This window comes from Podarcis raffonei, chromosome 13 (genome assembly GCF_027172205.1).
Source record: "Podarcis raffonei isolate rPodRaf1 chromosome 13, rPodRaf1.pri, whole genome shotgun sequence".
NCBI classification, from domain to species: domain Eukaryota; kingdom Metazoa; phylum Chordata; class Lepidosauria; order Squamata; family Lacertidae; genus Podarcis; species Podarcis raffonei.
This window is the reverse complement of record NC_070614.1, coordinates 25,530,841-25,545,199: the sequence shown is the minus strand read 5'-3', so window position 1 is coordinate 25,545,199 and position 14,359 is coordinate 25,530,841. Positions and strand designations below refer to the sequence as shown.

The window sequence follows — 14,359 nt, the reverse complement described above, 5'->3', positions numbered from 1 at the left end:
TGTTCTGATTGTTGGACTCCTACTAGCCCCAGACAGCATCACCAATGCTCAGAGATGATGGGAGGTGGAGTCCAAACATTATTTTTGCCCAGGGAATATAGAAACCTGTCAGACCATTAGTTCATCCAGCCCAGCATTGTTTACACTGATTGGCAGCAGCTTCTGGCAGGAGTCTCTCCCAGCCCAACCTGGAAATGTCAGGAATTGAACCCGGGACATTCTGGGTGCAAAGTAGATGCCCAACAATGGACCTACAGTCCTTCCCCTGTGATGTTGATGGAAGAAAGGTAGTCAGGTGGGAAACACCAGAAGGTGCCTCATTCCAAGTCAGGCCTGTGGCCTATTGAGCTCAGTATTGTCAACACGGACTGATAGCAGGGTTTCAAGTCAGAAGCCCCTCCCACCTCCCTACCTGGAGATGTCAGGAATTGAACCTCTGCAAAGACCATGTGCTCCATCATCAAGGCTCAGTCCCCAACCCCCAGATAAAAACATAGCAGTGGAATATAATGGAGGAGACAGGACCAGAGAGCTGGGAAGTCAAAAGGGCCAAAGAATGACGCAGGAAGAAGAAGAAGAAGACGACGACGAAGAAGAAGAGTTTGGATTTGATATCTCGCTTTATCACTACCCGAAGGAGTCTCAAAGCAGCTAACAATCTCCTTTCCCTTCCTCCCCCACAACAAACACTCTGTGAGGTGAGTGGGGCTGAGAGACTTCAGAGAAGTGTGACTGGCCCAAGGTCACCCAGCAGCTGCATGTGGAGGAGCGGAGACGTGAACCCGGTTCACCAGATTATGAGTCCACCGCTCTTAACCACTACCACACTGGCTGTGCAGGTAAAGGAGAAAATGTTACATGTTGACTTGAAGGCCCTCCCCCAAACCCCATCTCAGAAACCACAGCAAAGCAGGTCCTTCAGCGGAAGCGAAAGACTCCTTTTATTTGAAGACAGAAGTCTAGGCATGTATATAATCAGGTCGGCAGAAAAAGTCATGCAGAATCGTGGCCCCAGCGCCACCCGCCACCATCCCCCGTCTTCTGGCAGCCCTTTCTGTGGCCAAGCCAGCCTCGTTCAGAGCTGGTGCTCCACCTCCTCCACCCGGGAAGAGACCACCTTGCCATCCACCAGCTCTTCAATGAGAGTCTTCACCCGGCGGCTCGAGCAGGGCTCTGTAAGGATGAGAAGAACAGCCAAGTTAAGTTTTTCTCATTTTTTCAGCCTTAAGTCTAGTTCTGAAAGACCTACATTGGCTCCCAGTATGTTTCCGGGCACAATTCAAAGTGTTGGCACTGACCTTCAAAGCCCTAAATGGCCTCGGCCCTGTATACCTGAAGGAGCGTCTCCATCCCCATCGTTCAGCCCAGACACAGAGGTCCAACGCCAAGGGCCTTCTGGCGGTTCCCTCACTGCGAGATGTGAGTTTACAGGGAACCAGGCAGAGAGCCTTCTCAGTAATGGCGCCCGCCCTGTGGAACGCCCTCCCATCAGATATCGAAGAAATAAACAACTATCTGAAGGCAGCCCTCTTTAGGGAAGTTTTTAATGTTTGATGTTTTATCATGTTTTAAATATTCTGTTGGGAGCTGCCTAGAGTGGCTGGAGAAACCCAGCCAGATGGGCAGGGTATAAATAATGAGTTGTTGTTGTTGTTGTTCACATTGCCAGGTCAAATTGCAGGGGAATATTTTTCTTTTCTTTTTTAAGTCCTCATGAAAACTCATCAGCGTTTTAGTGTGAATTGCTCCAGCCATCTGCACATTTGTATGCAATTTTGGCTAATGCACAAATTTATTTATTTTTTGCAAAGCGGTTTCCTCTGATCAGTGCATCGGCGTGTACTATTTCCACTGCAGTGTGCATTTCTGTCCATGCGTCACCCTGGCAGATGCGTCTTCTGACACATCGCTTGGCTGGAGAACTGCGATGCAAAATCCAGAGAAGTGTGTGCACTGAAGCTATTGAGAGACCTGTCCCTTTGGCTGATGTTCCAAGTCAGGCTGTCTTTAGAGTCTGGAAAGATTCCCCACCCCCCAACACACACACACACAACCCCAGGACAAACTGCTTAGACAATGCCTGATGGCTTGTTGTTGTTTTTCTCTTCTCCTTCCACAGACGTGTGGCTTGACTCCCTTGCTCAAGCCGTTGTGCTGCCGTACTCCTGATCTCAGCTTGTGTCCTAGACTGTGTAACTGCAAGGGGCTGGCAGAAGGAAACGGCTGCCTTTTAAGGTTGGCTGTATAACATGGTCTTCCCGCATCTTCCAGGTATGATGCTCATATGATGCTCATAGGCAAGACCAGGTTGGTAGAGATTGCACTGCCATCCTATTTGGAGTGGGGACACGCTGCCCCCTGGTGGACAGACAGTGTTGCAAAAACACTGACTACTATGATCTGATTCATTCCAGGCCGATTTATTTATATTGTGCAGGGAAATCACCATACACTGATTTCATCAATGGGCTTTAGGTGTGCCGTGTGTTTTACTCCAGACCAAAGACTAGGGCTGCATTCCTAGCCCCGTTTAAATGGGAGTAATCCCGCTGAATTCATTTGTGAAAGATATGCTGTCCTGGTTTGCAGTTTCTATGTATGCAAAGATATGCAGGTTTTCCTAATGGGCAGCCCAGAAGCCAAGTTTTTCTGCTTACCTGGGGTAGGTGGTGGCTCAGGCTCTGACCTAAAGGGAGCAGAAAAGAACACTGGGTCAGTTAAAAGATCCCAAAGACATGGAATCACCTTAAGGCTAGTTTCCCCTAAAGATCTTTTGCAATTCTTCCAACCCTGGAGTTCCCCTGAACTTGCTGCTACCTCCCTCTTGCATGGGGGGGGGGCTCCTGTTTCGGAGACATAAAAATCCACCCTCACCCCTGAACTTCAGAAATAGAAGGAATGGTGACCAGCAGGTCCAGGGAGACGGACTCTTGTTTGTGTTCCCCACCCTCATATCCTCATACCCTTCAAGGAGGTGCCGATAGGTAGCAATCTCCTGCTCCAGCCTGTTCTTGATGTCCATCAGTCGCTTGTAGTCCTCTGCTTGGTTCTGGGCATCAGATCTGAGCTGGAACAGCTCGGCCTCCCTGGCGCTCACAAGATCACGCAGCCGCGAGATCTCTATCCCGTAGCGGGATTCAGTCTCGGCCAGGGAACCTTCCAGGGCCACTTTCTGGAAACAAAGAAGGAAGTTGCTTTGTGAAAGTCCCAAGCAGATGGCCTTTTCTTGTCTCTATTATATATCCTGACTTTCCTGCAAGGCGCTCAGGGCTTGAGAGCACCACAGAACTCCAACCGATCTCTGGTGTCCAAAGTTGTAGGGACACATGAATGGTTGCTCACTCCCATCATGCTTACAAGGGAACATGTGATGGAGGACTCTCCTTCTCTGAAACCAAATCCCTTTCTCAAAGTTGCCTAAAGTCTGTGCCAAGGCACCTTCTGGGACCCATATACATTGTGCGAATTAAATTATGTGTTCCCTAGCCATGGGGGACAGGCTGTCAGGAACAGGACTGAAGAGGAGGAGGAATGGTGAGGGATCTCCTCATCCCCTTCTCCTGTAGCTTCCAGAGAGAAGGAAGGCAGTCTTGATTTACAGGAGAGCTTGGAGGGAGATAACAGCTCAGAGATAGGTGAACGGCAGAGTTATGCAGAGTTAGGAGAAGGTGGAGAGGAGACAGAGCAGCTAACTGACACGTCTCTGGACAACATAACTGACCCCCCCCAAAAAACCTAGAGTTCATTAAGGGTGCAAGAACAAAGAGTGAGAGACAATTGTCCGTGGATGGACACCGTAGAAGCAGGTGTTGTTGCTAGAGGGGGAAGGGGGAGGAGCTCAGTGCGAGCAACTCCATTATGGAGGAATGACCGGAATTCCTTGTCTTTGGCATGATGACTGAATAAATCATACGTAAGAACTTTCTTGTTTTCTCCCTGCCTCTTGGTGCCATCAGGGGGGAGGGAGAGGATTCCTCAAGCCTGACACAGACTAAGAGATATGCAGTGTGCTGGAGTTCTGTCTCTCTCTCTCTTCTAACTGGGAACTCTGTTCCAATGCACACATGCACACATAAAGGTAAAGGGTAAAGGGACCCCTGACCATTAGGTCCAGTCGTGAGCGACTCTGGGGTTGCAGCGCTCAACTCGCTTTATTGGCCGAGGGAGCCGGCGTACAGCTTCCACGTCATGTGGCCAGCATGACTAAGCCGCTTCTGGCAAACCAGAGCAGCGCACGGAAACGCCATTTACCTTCCCGCCGGAGCGGTACCTATTTATCTACTTACACTTTGATGTGCTTTCGAACTGCTAGGTGGGCAGGAGCAGAGACCGGGCAACGGGAGCTCACCCTGTCACGGGGATTCGAACCGCCGACCTTCTGATCAGCAAGTCCTAGGCTCTGTGGTTTAACCCATAGCGCCACACACAAATTGCACATAGACAGTCGAGGCTGTGATAGCAGACTTAAGGGCCAGAACTTGATTTTGTGTTAGTTTTAAAAAAGAGGAAGCGAATACAGAGATTTCCAAATTCCTTGGCAAACATGAGCAACCACGGAATCCACATCACTCTGGCGATGCTTTCCGATGCGCAGCCTCTTGGCAGCATGGGGAAGTGGCTGGTACTGACCATGCTGCGGAGAGACTGCAGCTCAATCTCCAAGGCCTGAGCCAGGCGCCTGAGCTCCGTGATCTTCTGCTGAGCTGCCTGCAGAGCTTCGTGGCTGACAGCAACCTCCTGGTTGAGTGCATCCATCTGCAAGACAGAAGAAGTCCTCGTTTCTGGCGCGACCTCCCCGCATCCTCTTCCAGCCGGACAGCTGGACGGATGGTGTTGTTTTTAATCAAATCAAAATTCTGCATCAATGTTAATTCAGCGTATTTTTAAAAAATGGCAGAGTAATTCAGCATTCCAAGCCAACCCATCTCCCCAAACTTCCTGAGACTAAATAGAGAATGCAAATTAAATGCATTTGTATGTGTTTCTTTCTCTGTATTGATGTTCTTAATTTTGCTCCCAGGGAACAATGCAGGAAACCGAATGCAAAGCGCTTAAACTTATGTTATGCACCAACTCCGTCTGCTCTTCCTTCCCTTGGCATCTGAGATATCACAAAACAGTGGGCACTGCCCAAACATTCTTAAGCTTAAACTCAATAAGGACCAGAAACTTTGGGAGGCGTAGGAAGGAGGGGGAAGTTATTTGAATGCTCAGCATTCAAATATGTAAATGTCAAAGCACAGAAAAGGAAGCTGGAGCTGGAGCAGACTTCAGCACATGACGTTGCTACTCTTATGTTCCATAAATGGAAACAGATCCTGAATCAGATCTGAAGTTTGTGGAATCACAAGGTCTTGCCATTCCTGCCAGTAGAAGCCCACTCTGAACTTCATCCCTAAAAGCTGCACGGAAAGAAAACAAGATGTTCTTGCCAGCTAAATTTCTGGAAGGGAAAAGTATGCCGTGTTGTTTTGGAACAGAACTATACTTCCTTAAGGTAACGGTAAAAGGTAAAGGGACCCCTGACCATTAGGTCCAGTCGTGACCAACTCTGGGGTTGCGGCGTTCATCTCACTTTATTGGCCGAGGGAGGCGGTGTACAGCTGCCGGGTCATGTGGCCAGCATGACTAAGCCGCTTCTGGCGAACCAGAGAAGCGCACGGAAATGCCGTTTACCTTCCCGCCAGAGTGGTACCTATTTATCTACTTGCACTTTGACGTGCTTTCGAACTGCTAGGTTGGCAGGAGCAGGGACCAAGCAACGGGAGCTCACCCCGTCGCGGGGATTCGAACCGCTGACGTTCTGATTGGCAAGTCCTAGGCTCTGTGGTTTAACCCACAGCGCCACCCGCGTCCCAACACTTCATTAAAAAGGATGCTAAACCCATGCCTTCCTTGGCCAATAGTCAAGGATGATAGGAGCTGTTGCTCAGCAACATCCAGAGGGCGTCAGGTTGGCATAGGCTGAATATTTACGTGCAAATGCATCCCATCAGCAAGCCGCCACCTCCGCCACCTTTTGCCCCTGAGCCGTTTGACCATCTCTCCTCGCCGAGCCTCTCCTAACCTGGGACTTGTGCAACGCCTCGGCTTCCCGGCGGTTCTTCTCCGTGACGTCCTCATACTGGTCTCGGATCTCAGCCAGCACTTTCTGCAGGTCAGCACCAGGCATGGAGTCCACTTCCACGTTGACGGTGCCCCCCAGCCTCCCCTGGAGAGAGGTCACCTCCTGTGGGGCGAGAAGAGAGGCGAGTAGGCACATCCATGGCGAACCAGCCAGAAGCCAGGAAGGGCTGTGAGTCTTGAAGGCTGCTCCCTGCAAGGCCCTTTCCACCTGGCCTAGGGGGTGAGGCCCACACTCACCAGCTCTACCAAAGAGGCTCCAGATGAGATTGGAGGGACATCGTTATGCCTGACAACAAACCCTAACTAATGGATTCTTTTGCCCCATCTTTTTGTGCCTGCCAAACAGCCATGTCTTGCTTATGATAAAATTTTATTCTCTTGTTAATTATGCTGTTTTAAATGTGCAGTTTATATTTGACTTCACTTAGCAATGTCGTTGTGTGTTTTTTGAAATGTTTAAGTTTTTTGTGTTAACTTTGTTTGTGTTAAATATGTACTCTGTAGTTGATCTCCTTTGTAATGTTTCATTTTGAAATCTTTAAGATAATATTCTACTCTTCTGTTAACTATGTTGTTTTGACTGAATACTCTATATTTGACTTTCTTCGGGTTGTTTTATTGATCTCTTATTGATGTTTTAATATGCTGTAAACCGCTTTGAGTTTTTTCTTAAAAATATAAAGTAGTATAGTAAGTAAGTAAGTAAGTAAGTAAGTAAGTAAGGGCAGAGACTTGGTGGGAGCAAAGGTGAAATCTGCATCCATTGCTTTCTCCGCTGTTGCCTCTGGCTTCAACCACCGCTGGCATGCGGCTCTCAGAATGGTTGAAAAAGCTTCCCACTGCTCATGTGAAGACCCTGCTGTTCCTGAGTCCCTACGCCCACCCAACTCTCACCTCCTTGTGGTTCCTCTTGAGGTAGTCCAGTTCCTCTTGGAGGTTGTCCACTTGCACCTGCAAGGTAGCCCGGCTGGTGTTGAGTTCCTCCAGGGCCTTGCGCAGCCCACCGAAGTCCCCCTCCACGGACTGCCGTATGGCCGCCTCTGTTTCCAACCTGAAATGGGCAAATAGGGTCTGTGCAGCATTTTTCCAGCCAAGGCTCTGCAAAACCACATAACTGAGGGTGTACTGGGACAATGCTTGAGGTTGGAAGCTGCCCAGAGTGGCTGGGGAAATCCAGCCAGATGGGAGGGGTATTAATAAATTATTATTATTATTATTATTATTATTATTATTAGCCCCTAATCTCAGACCCTCCAAGTGTCCCTATTTTCCAGGGACAGTCCTGAATTTTCAGAAACTGTCCCAGTTTCTGATTTGATCCTGGAATGTCCCGCTTTTCCTTAGGATGTCCCTATTTTCATCGGATAAATTTTGGAGGGATGGAGTTATGCAACCCCCGAGCCAAGGAGATAAGTAACCATACAACCTCCCTAAATCCCTAGATCTGGAGGGGCCCTAAATCTGCTGTTCAGCCTTAACCAACAGCAACGTGGATCATCTTTCTTTTTCCCCCGATGGTGACTTTTCAGCATCTTGAAGTTTTTATTAAGCTGGATAAATTGCTATAGAATAAGGAAAATTCTAACAAGGAGAACCTCTTTTTAACTTGTGCCTCTATGGCAGCAGATCCTTCCCATCTTCCAAGGCCCAGGGCCGATATATGTCATCAGCTGGGTGGTTGACCCTACGGGGATGTGGGGTAAACAGTGCAGCCAATTTGTTTCATTTATTATTATTTTTACTCCCAGGCCAGTTGCCAGAATTTTTCCTGTAAAAGCCTGGATTTAATCCCTGCATCTCTGGGTGCCGGCAAAGGCACTGGGGCCGTTAAAAAAACAAGTTGCAGGCCACCCTCCTTTTAAAAGGAATAATACTGTGTATCAGATGTCAAAGAGATGTACCAGAAGAGAAAAATAACTACCAAACTTTTAGAAGACATCTGAAGGCAGCCCTGTTTAGGGAAGCTTTTAATGTTTAATAGGTTATTGTATTTTAGTGTTTTGTTGGAAGCCGCCCAGAGTGGTTGTGGAAACCCAGCCAGATGGGCGGGGTATAAATAATAAATTATTATTATTATTATTATTATTATTATTATTATTTTCAACCTTCTGGAGTTCATGGCTCCCTTGGCCAACTGCATTATTTCTGTGGCGCCCCTGTGGAGCTCAGGAGCCCAGTTATGTCACCCCTTGCCTACAAAACTGGTAGCCTCTCACCCTTTCTCAAACAACGTCCCTTGTGGAGGGTTCCTTCAGCTTCCTCTCCTCTCCTCTCTCCTCCCCTTGTGAATCCTCTGGGCAGCCACAGCTGCCGCCCCTGGTCTCTGAACTGCCCCACCCCAAAAAGAGATGCCTCCTCACACTGCCCCACAGCGGCTAAGAAACGCACCCTGGCCAGCCCCAGAGACACCATTCGCCTGGGGAGCTTGTAGCCAGGGCTGCTGCAACAAACAGCTATGCAAGCCTTTGGGAGGCAGAGACGCAAGAGGGCATCAGAGGAGGGAAGGAAGGAAAGAGGGACAGAGGACAGCGTTGCCCGCAGCACCCCTGACCATCATTCAAGGCACCCCAGGGTGCCACAACACACTGGCTGAAAACCTCTGCTGTATATGCATGATGTGTAACCAAACAATTTAACCCCTGTGTTGCAAACAATAGTCAGTAATAGCCAAGGCAACACGATGACCAAATACAATGATCCGATATCAATATACACTCTTTCTATAACATGAAATATATGAAATCACATAAACAGAAAACTTACGGATCTCTGAAAGTCACAAAATATGCACTCTTAATGGATTCTCTTGAAAACATAAAACCAAATAAACGTAAGTCTTATAAGTCTCTGAAAGTCTTTGAAGACTATGCAAGTATCTGAAAGAAGCAATGTAACATATTCTTAGCTGGTGAAAACAGGCTGAAAAGCTTTGTTTATGGTGTCCAACGCAGCCGAAGTAGTTCGCAAACAGACGTTGTGAACAGTGATTCCGGATATACCCACTGTTTGGTGGAATTCTTCTTCAGCACAGCAGAAGGATACAGAAATGCTTCAAAAACCCATCTACAGTGGTACCTCGGGTTACATCCGCTTCAGGTTACATACGCTTCAGGTTACAGACTCCGCTAACCCAGAAATAGTACCTCAGGTTAAGAACTTTGCTTCAGGATGAGAACAGAAATCGTGCTCCAGTGGTGCGGCAGCAGCAGGAGGCCCCATTAGCTAAAGTGGTGCTTCAGGTTAAGAACAGTTTCAGGTTAAGAACAGACCTCCAGAACGAATTAAGTACTTAACCTGAGGTACCACTGTATATGGTTAAGGGAAAAAAGTATAACAACAATTGCTATGGAGCAGTGGTCATAAAGTTATGTTACATTGCTTCTTTCAGAGACTTGCATAGTCTACAAAGACTTTCAGAGACTTATAAGACTTACATTTATTTGGTTTTATGTTTTCAAGAGAATCCATTAAGAGTGCATATTCTGTGGCTTTCAGAGATTCGTAAGTTTTCTGTTTATGTGATTTCATATATTTCATATTATATAAAGAGTGTATATTGATATTGTATCATTTTATTTGGTCGTCGTGTTGCCTTGGCTATTACTGTATATGCATGATGGACAGAAAGAGGCAGCTAGGATGAAGAGTCCTTACTTCACTCTGAAATCATCAGCAGCGAGTTTGGCATTATCGATCTGTAAGAGCAGCCCAGCGTTGTTCAAGGTCTCCTGCTGGATCTGCAGAGGGATGAAAGAGGTCGGTTAGTCTCCATAATGCTATCTTAGATCTTGGTATGGGGATCTTCAGGCCACCAAAGAACCAAGCCTGGATACTGACCATGCACAAGTCAGTTTCCACCACCCAGACAGACTTCTGTTAGTGCAAGAATAAGCCCATCAGTAGGCAAAATCGTTTTGTTTTGCAACTGAAAATCTTGCACATTCCTGGAGATGCCAGGGATTAAATCTAGGAACTCCTCCATGCAAAACAGATGCTCTTGCCACTAAGCTATATCCCTTTGGAAGAAGAAGAAATGGCAATCATCCTGGTACCTTAGACTTCAGGTCAGTGATGGTGTTGAAATAGCTGCTCAGATCCGGAGCCTCCGTTGATGCTCGCTTGAGGTATATCTCCCGGATGTTGTTCTCTAGCTGACCGTTAGATTCCTCAAGGGAGCGCACCTAGCATATGGCAGAGGAAATCAAACAGGGTGGTGAGGATATCAGAATGAAGGGGTTGCTGAACCCCACCAAGGACAGCTGTGCTCTCCTGAAAGCTGTTTTGACTTTTCAGTCTACTCACTAGAGGGTACAGTGGTACCTCCGGGTTACATATGCTTCAGGTTACATACGCTTCAGGTTACAGACTCCGCTAACCCAGAAATAGTGCTTCAGGTTAAGAACTTTGCTTCAGGATAAGAATACAAATCGTGCTTAGGTAGGGCAGCAGCAGCGGGAGTCCCCATTAGCTAAAGTGGTGCTTCAGGTTAAGAACAGTTTCAGGTTAAGTACGGACCTCCGGAACGAATTAAGTACTTAACCAGAGGTACCACTGTAGCTTGCAATAGCTTTGGGGTGTAAACAGAGAATTTCCTTCTTTACCTTCCTTTTCTCAGTTGATACTCTCAACTTTCTGTAGGTCCAGGAAGCTAATGAACACAAGTCCTTGCCCGGTTGTTTAAACTATTTCACTCAATTAACAAACATACTTCCACAAACCTAAGGAAACCCTTCCAAGGATGCAAAACAACGACAACCGCCTTACTTTTTTAATGGTCTCGTTTTGCTTCCAAGCTGATCACCACAGGACCCACCTAAGTTTGATATTAGAGGGAATGATGATAAGGTATAGTTCCTTGCCTTTTTTAAAAGATCCGTAAGTGACGGTCATGGAGAATAGTACCAGGGAATGAATTGTGAATGTCGTGGAAGGTTATTCACAACATCTGACCCAGGGACAACAGCGGTGGTGGGGTGTTACAGAAGGTACACGGGGACCAGGCCCTGGGCCAGCAGGGGACCCATATTCTTAACTTTCATTTTTTTAAAAAAGTAAGTCAGTTGGAGAAATCTGAAGAAAGTTAGAGCACAAAATACGGAGGCAGCTCTAAGGCTTCAGCATCATTAAGGACACTTAACAGTGATTGCTAAGCTATTAGAGGAAGAGATACAGACCATCCCCACCTGGGACTCAGGGGAGACCCTCCCAGAGCAGCAGAAAAACTAGCAGAGGCTACTGCAGCTAGGCAAATGCTAGACAGAGGAAGGCGCTGGGGGTGTCTGTGCTTAAGCACTTTCCCCCATTTCCATATTATTTTGTTCACTCCCAAAATGTATTGCCTCTACAGAATAAACAGAATTTGCTGGCTTTGGTTTGTTTTACTCAAAAGTAATTCTCTTGAAATAAAAGCCAGGTGTTTCTTCTCTACTTAGGAAAAATGTCACTAATGCAATGTCCTTCACCTAGCCACTAATGGCCCACTTGTCATGACTGGGCTGTTATTAATTCATATGCAGTAACCATAAGCAAAAAGAGAAAAGAGAAAATAAATAAACACCTTACAGCTGCAGAAAATTAAAATCTCTGTGGGCTGTACTTTAGCACAAGGATCCTTTTTTGTTGGTCAAGGATGACTAAATGGTTTGTGTATGTGATTCGCGGAGAGTTGTGAAATCACATGTATATCTTGCTTCCTCTTCTATATTTGGATATTGATTTCACTCCCGGGAGCTGAAGGCTTCACAACAGCCTTGTGAGGTAGGCTAGGCTGAGAGTCGATAATTCAAACGCCAAAGTTTGAAACTGCACATATTCAGAGTATTTTTTTATTATTATTTTTTGCATGTTGCGATTTATCAGGGTTGGAAGCCTTATGTATATATTCCTGTACATGTCAGGACTACGAAACATTGCAATTAAAGCAAGGGGGCTGCTACGAATGACATTACATATTTGCATTTTGCTTTTCTACACAGGAACTCAACATTGTGTACGTTATCCTCCCCCTCCTTCCACTTTTATCTTTGCAATAGGATTCTGCCTACTCCTGTGATTTGTTGTTAAATTGCTTTTAATAATTATTATTTCATATTGCTGCAACCTGCCCTGAGACATTACAGTGAAGGGTGGGTAAGAAATCAATTAAGTACAGTGGTACCTCAGGTTACAGACGCTTCAGGTTACAGACTCCGCTAACCCAGAAATAGTACCTCGGGTTAAGAACTTTGCTTCAGGATGAGAACAGAAATCACACAGCGGCAGTAGGAGGCCCCATCAGCTAAAGTGGTACCTCAGGTTAAAAACAGTTTCAGGTTAAGAACGGACCTCCAGAACGAATTAAGTTCTTAACCCGAGGTACCATTGTACAAATAACAACAGCCTTGTAAGGTAGGCTAATCTAAGCTAATATATGCACATTTAGCAGCAGCTCTTGCCAGTAGTCTGGGGGGGGCGGATCCACGTGGAATGCACTGGGTCCAGGAAATCCTACCCCCAAATCAAGTACAAGCTAACACAGAAATCAAGCAGTTTATGTTGTAACTGCTCTGAGACCTGGAGATATATGACAATATACAAATTTAAAAATTGATAGATAGATAGAACCCCAAAAGTACCTCCAGCAATGTACTGATCTCAATAAAGGAATAACATTTTGCACTAACAGTTCAGTCCTTGGCCTTTCTAACTGAGTAAGTAATATTTTCCCAAGTTTCCCAGTTATGCATTATGTTGGATTTAGAGAATGGTAGGGAGCCTAAACTTGTTATAAAGCAATTCCATTTAGCAAAAAAAAATGCCCCCCCCCCGTTATGTATTGAAGTATCTCACAGTGTTGAACAGACTGCATTTGCAAACATTTGACATTTCTGAAACGGTTGCTGAATGCTGAGTGTGTGAATTTGGGGTTTTCTTCCAGGGAAGATGGCAAAGCAGATCCAGCCCAAGCCAAGCTGTTTTATTGCCTGAGGCAGAACAGCAAATGATGCTTAAGTCAAGGTGCAAAGTGGCCAAGTTGCTTTAGCACCACAAGAGCTCTTCTCCCTGGGTGTGAAGCTGTAATGATCTAAATAAAATAAGTAGCAATTCCCTGCCCTTTCGTGCATCTAAAGTCAGCTGCCCGAGGCACATGTCTCACTCTGCCAACGGCAGGGCCGGCTCTGTGGCACAGCTGCCAACACAGACGGAGCAACAGGGTCCCCTTTAGAAATCAAGCCCTGCCCCTGTTTCCTCTGCCTTCCGAAAGTGAAGCCTGAGGTAGACAGAGGGGCATTTGAACCACCCGTGTATCTTGAGGCCAGTTCTCAGCACCCATTTTCCCTGCTAGGAAACTCCAGCTACTCACCCTTTCCAGATAGGCAGCCAGGCGGTCGTTCAGATTCTGCATGGTGCCCTTTTCGTTTATGTCAAAGATGTTTGCCTCCGCACCGCTCTGCCCATAGCGCCAGGCCAGGCCATTCTTTGCTGGGGTGCCCCCATAGATGCTCGATGCTGTTGGAGACCTGCCTAGGCTACGTAGGCTCCCCCCTCGGGAACCCTGGATCCCTCCAGAAAAGGACTGGCTGCGGCTGGAGTAAGTAGTCATGGTTCTTTCTGGCCGCAGGAGGCAATGCAGAGTGGGAGAGTCAGCAGGGTCAGTCCTGGAGAGCTCCCTTTATATCGGCAAGCTGAGGGGCAGGGCTAACTCTTAGCCGTTCCCACATTGGATCATCTCGCTGTCCTTCACAAGAAAGGCATTTGTTTTGGAAAGGGAAATGTCCCTGTAGTCCTAGCTCCCCGAGGCAGATTTGCAATGCCATTGCAACATCCATTGATCAGATTTGGACCCGGGCCAATTTGTCAATGCCAAATGGATGCCAAGATAACCAAGATGCAATGTCCCTTTCCCGTCTCCCTGCTAACAGCCCCTTAGAATCCCAGAACCAGATATGAACAGTGGGTGCAAAAATCTCTGGAGTCCATGTGAAAGGAACCCTTGGCAGGTTCAGTCCTGCAAGAACAGGCTGGAGGAAGCAGCTTGTCAGGCAAGAGTCCCCGACCGTCAGGTGTCTTTGGTTTGAAAGAGAACTTTCAGGTGGTGCATATCTTCATAGCTGTCAAGTGTCCCTTATTTGACGGGACAGTCCCTTATCCCAGGGCCATGTCCCGCTGCTGTCCCTTATTGATGATGTCCCTTAAATAAGCTACTGAAGGTAATGGGGCCCTTTCTATGTCCAGCTGTGCTTTGTCAACAACA

The 14,359-nt window shown here is 46.9% G+C and overlaps 1 protein-coding gene across 1 annotated transcript; it reads right to left on the bottom strand.

Annotated features, from left to right (window-relative positions):
- Positions 1-917: 917 nt before the first annotated feature.
- Positions 918-13,876, bottom strand: LOC128401012 (keratin, type I cytoskeletal 17-like). The gene is made up of 9 exons (XM_053363834.1): positions 13,469-13,876; positions 10,179-10,307; positions 9,781-9,863; positions 7,021-7,177; positions 6,068-6,229; positions 4,630-4,755; positions 2,964-3,172; positions 2,658-2,686; positions 918-1,173 (listed from the first exon to the last, which is right to left on the bottom strand). The coding sequence occupies exons 1-9, from the start codon at positions 13,706-13,708 to the stop codon at positions 1,076-1,078; spliced, it is 1,233 nt and encodes a 410-aa protein (XP_053219809.1). The 5' UTR covers positions 13,709-13,876; the 3' UTR covers positions 918-1,075.
- Between the last annotated feature and the right edge of the window lie 483 nt (positions 13,877-14,359).

Excerpts from the sequence above, each read along its gene's own strand:
- LOC128401012 (XM_053363834.1), bottom strand. The coding sequence starts at position 13,708 with ATGACTACTTACTCCAGCCGCAGCCAGTCCTTTTCTGGAGGGATCCAG. Across the intron at positions 10,308-13,468 it reads TGGCTGCCTATCTGGAAAGG|GTGCGCTCCCTTGAGGAATC; the intron begins GTGAGTAGCTGG and ends GCCATATGCTAG. Across the intron at positions 4,756-6,067 it reads AGGCGTTGCACAAGTCCCAG|ATGGATGCACTCAACCAGGA; the intron begins GTTAGGAGAGGC and ends TCTGTCTTGCAG.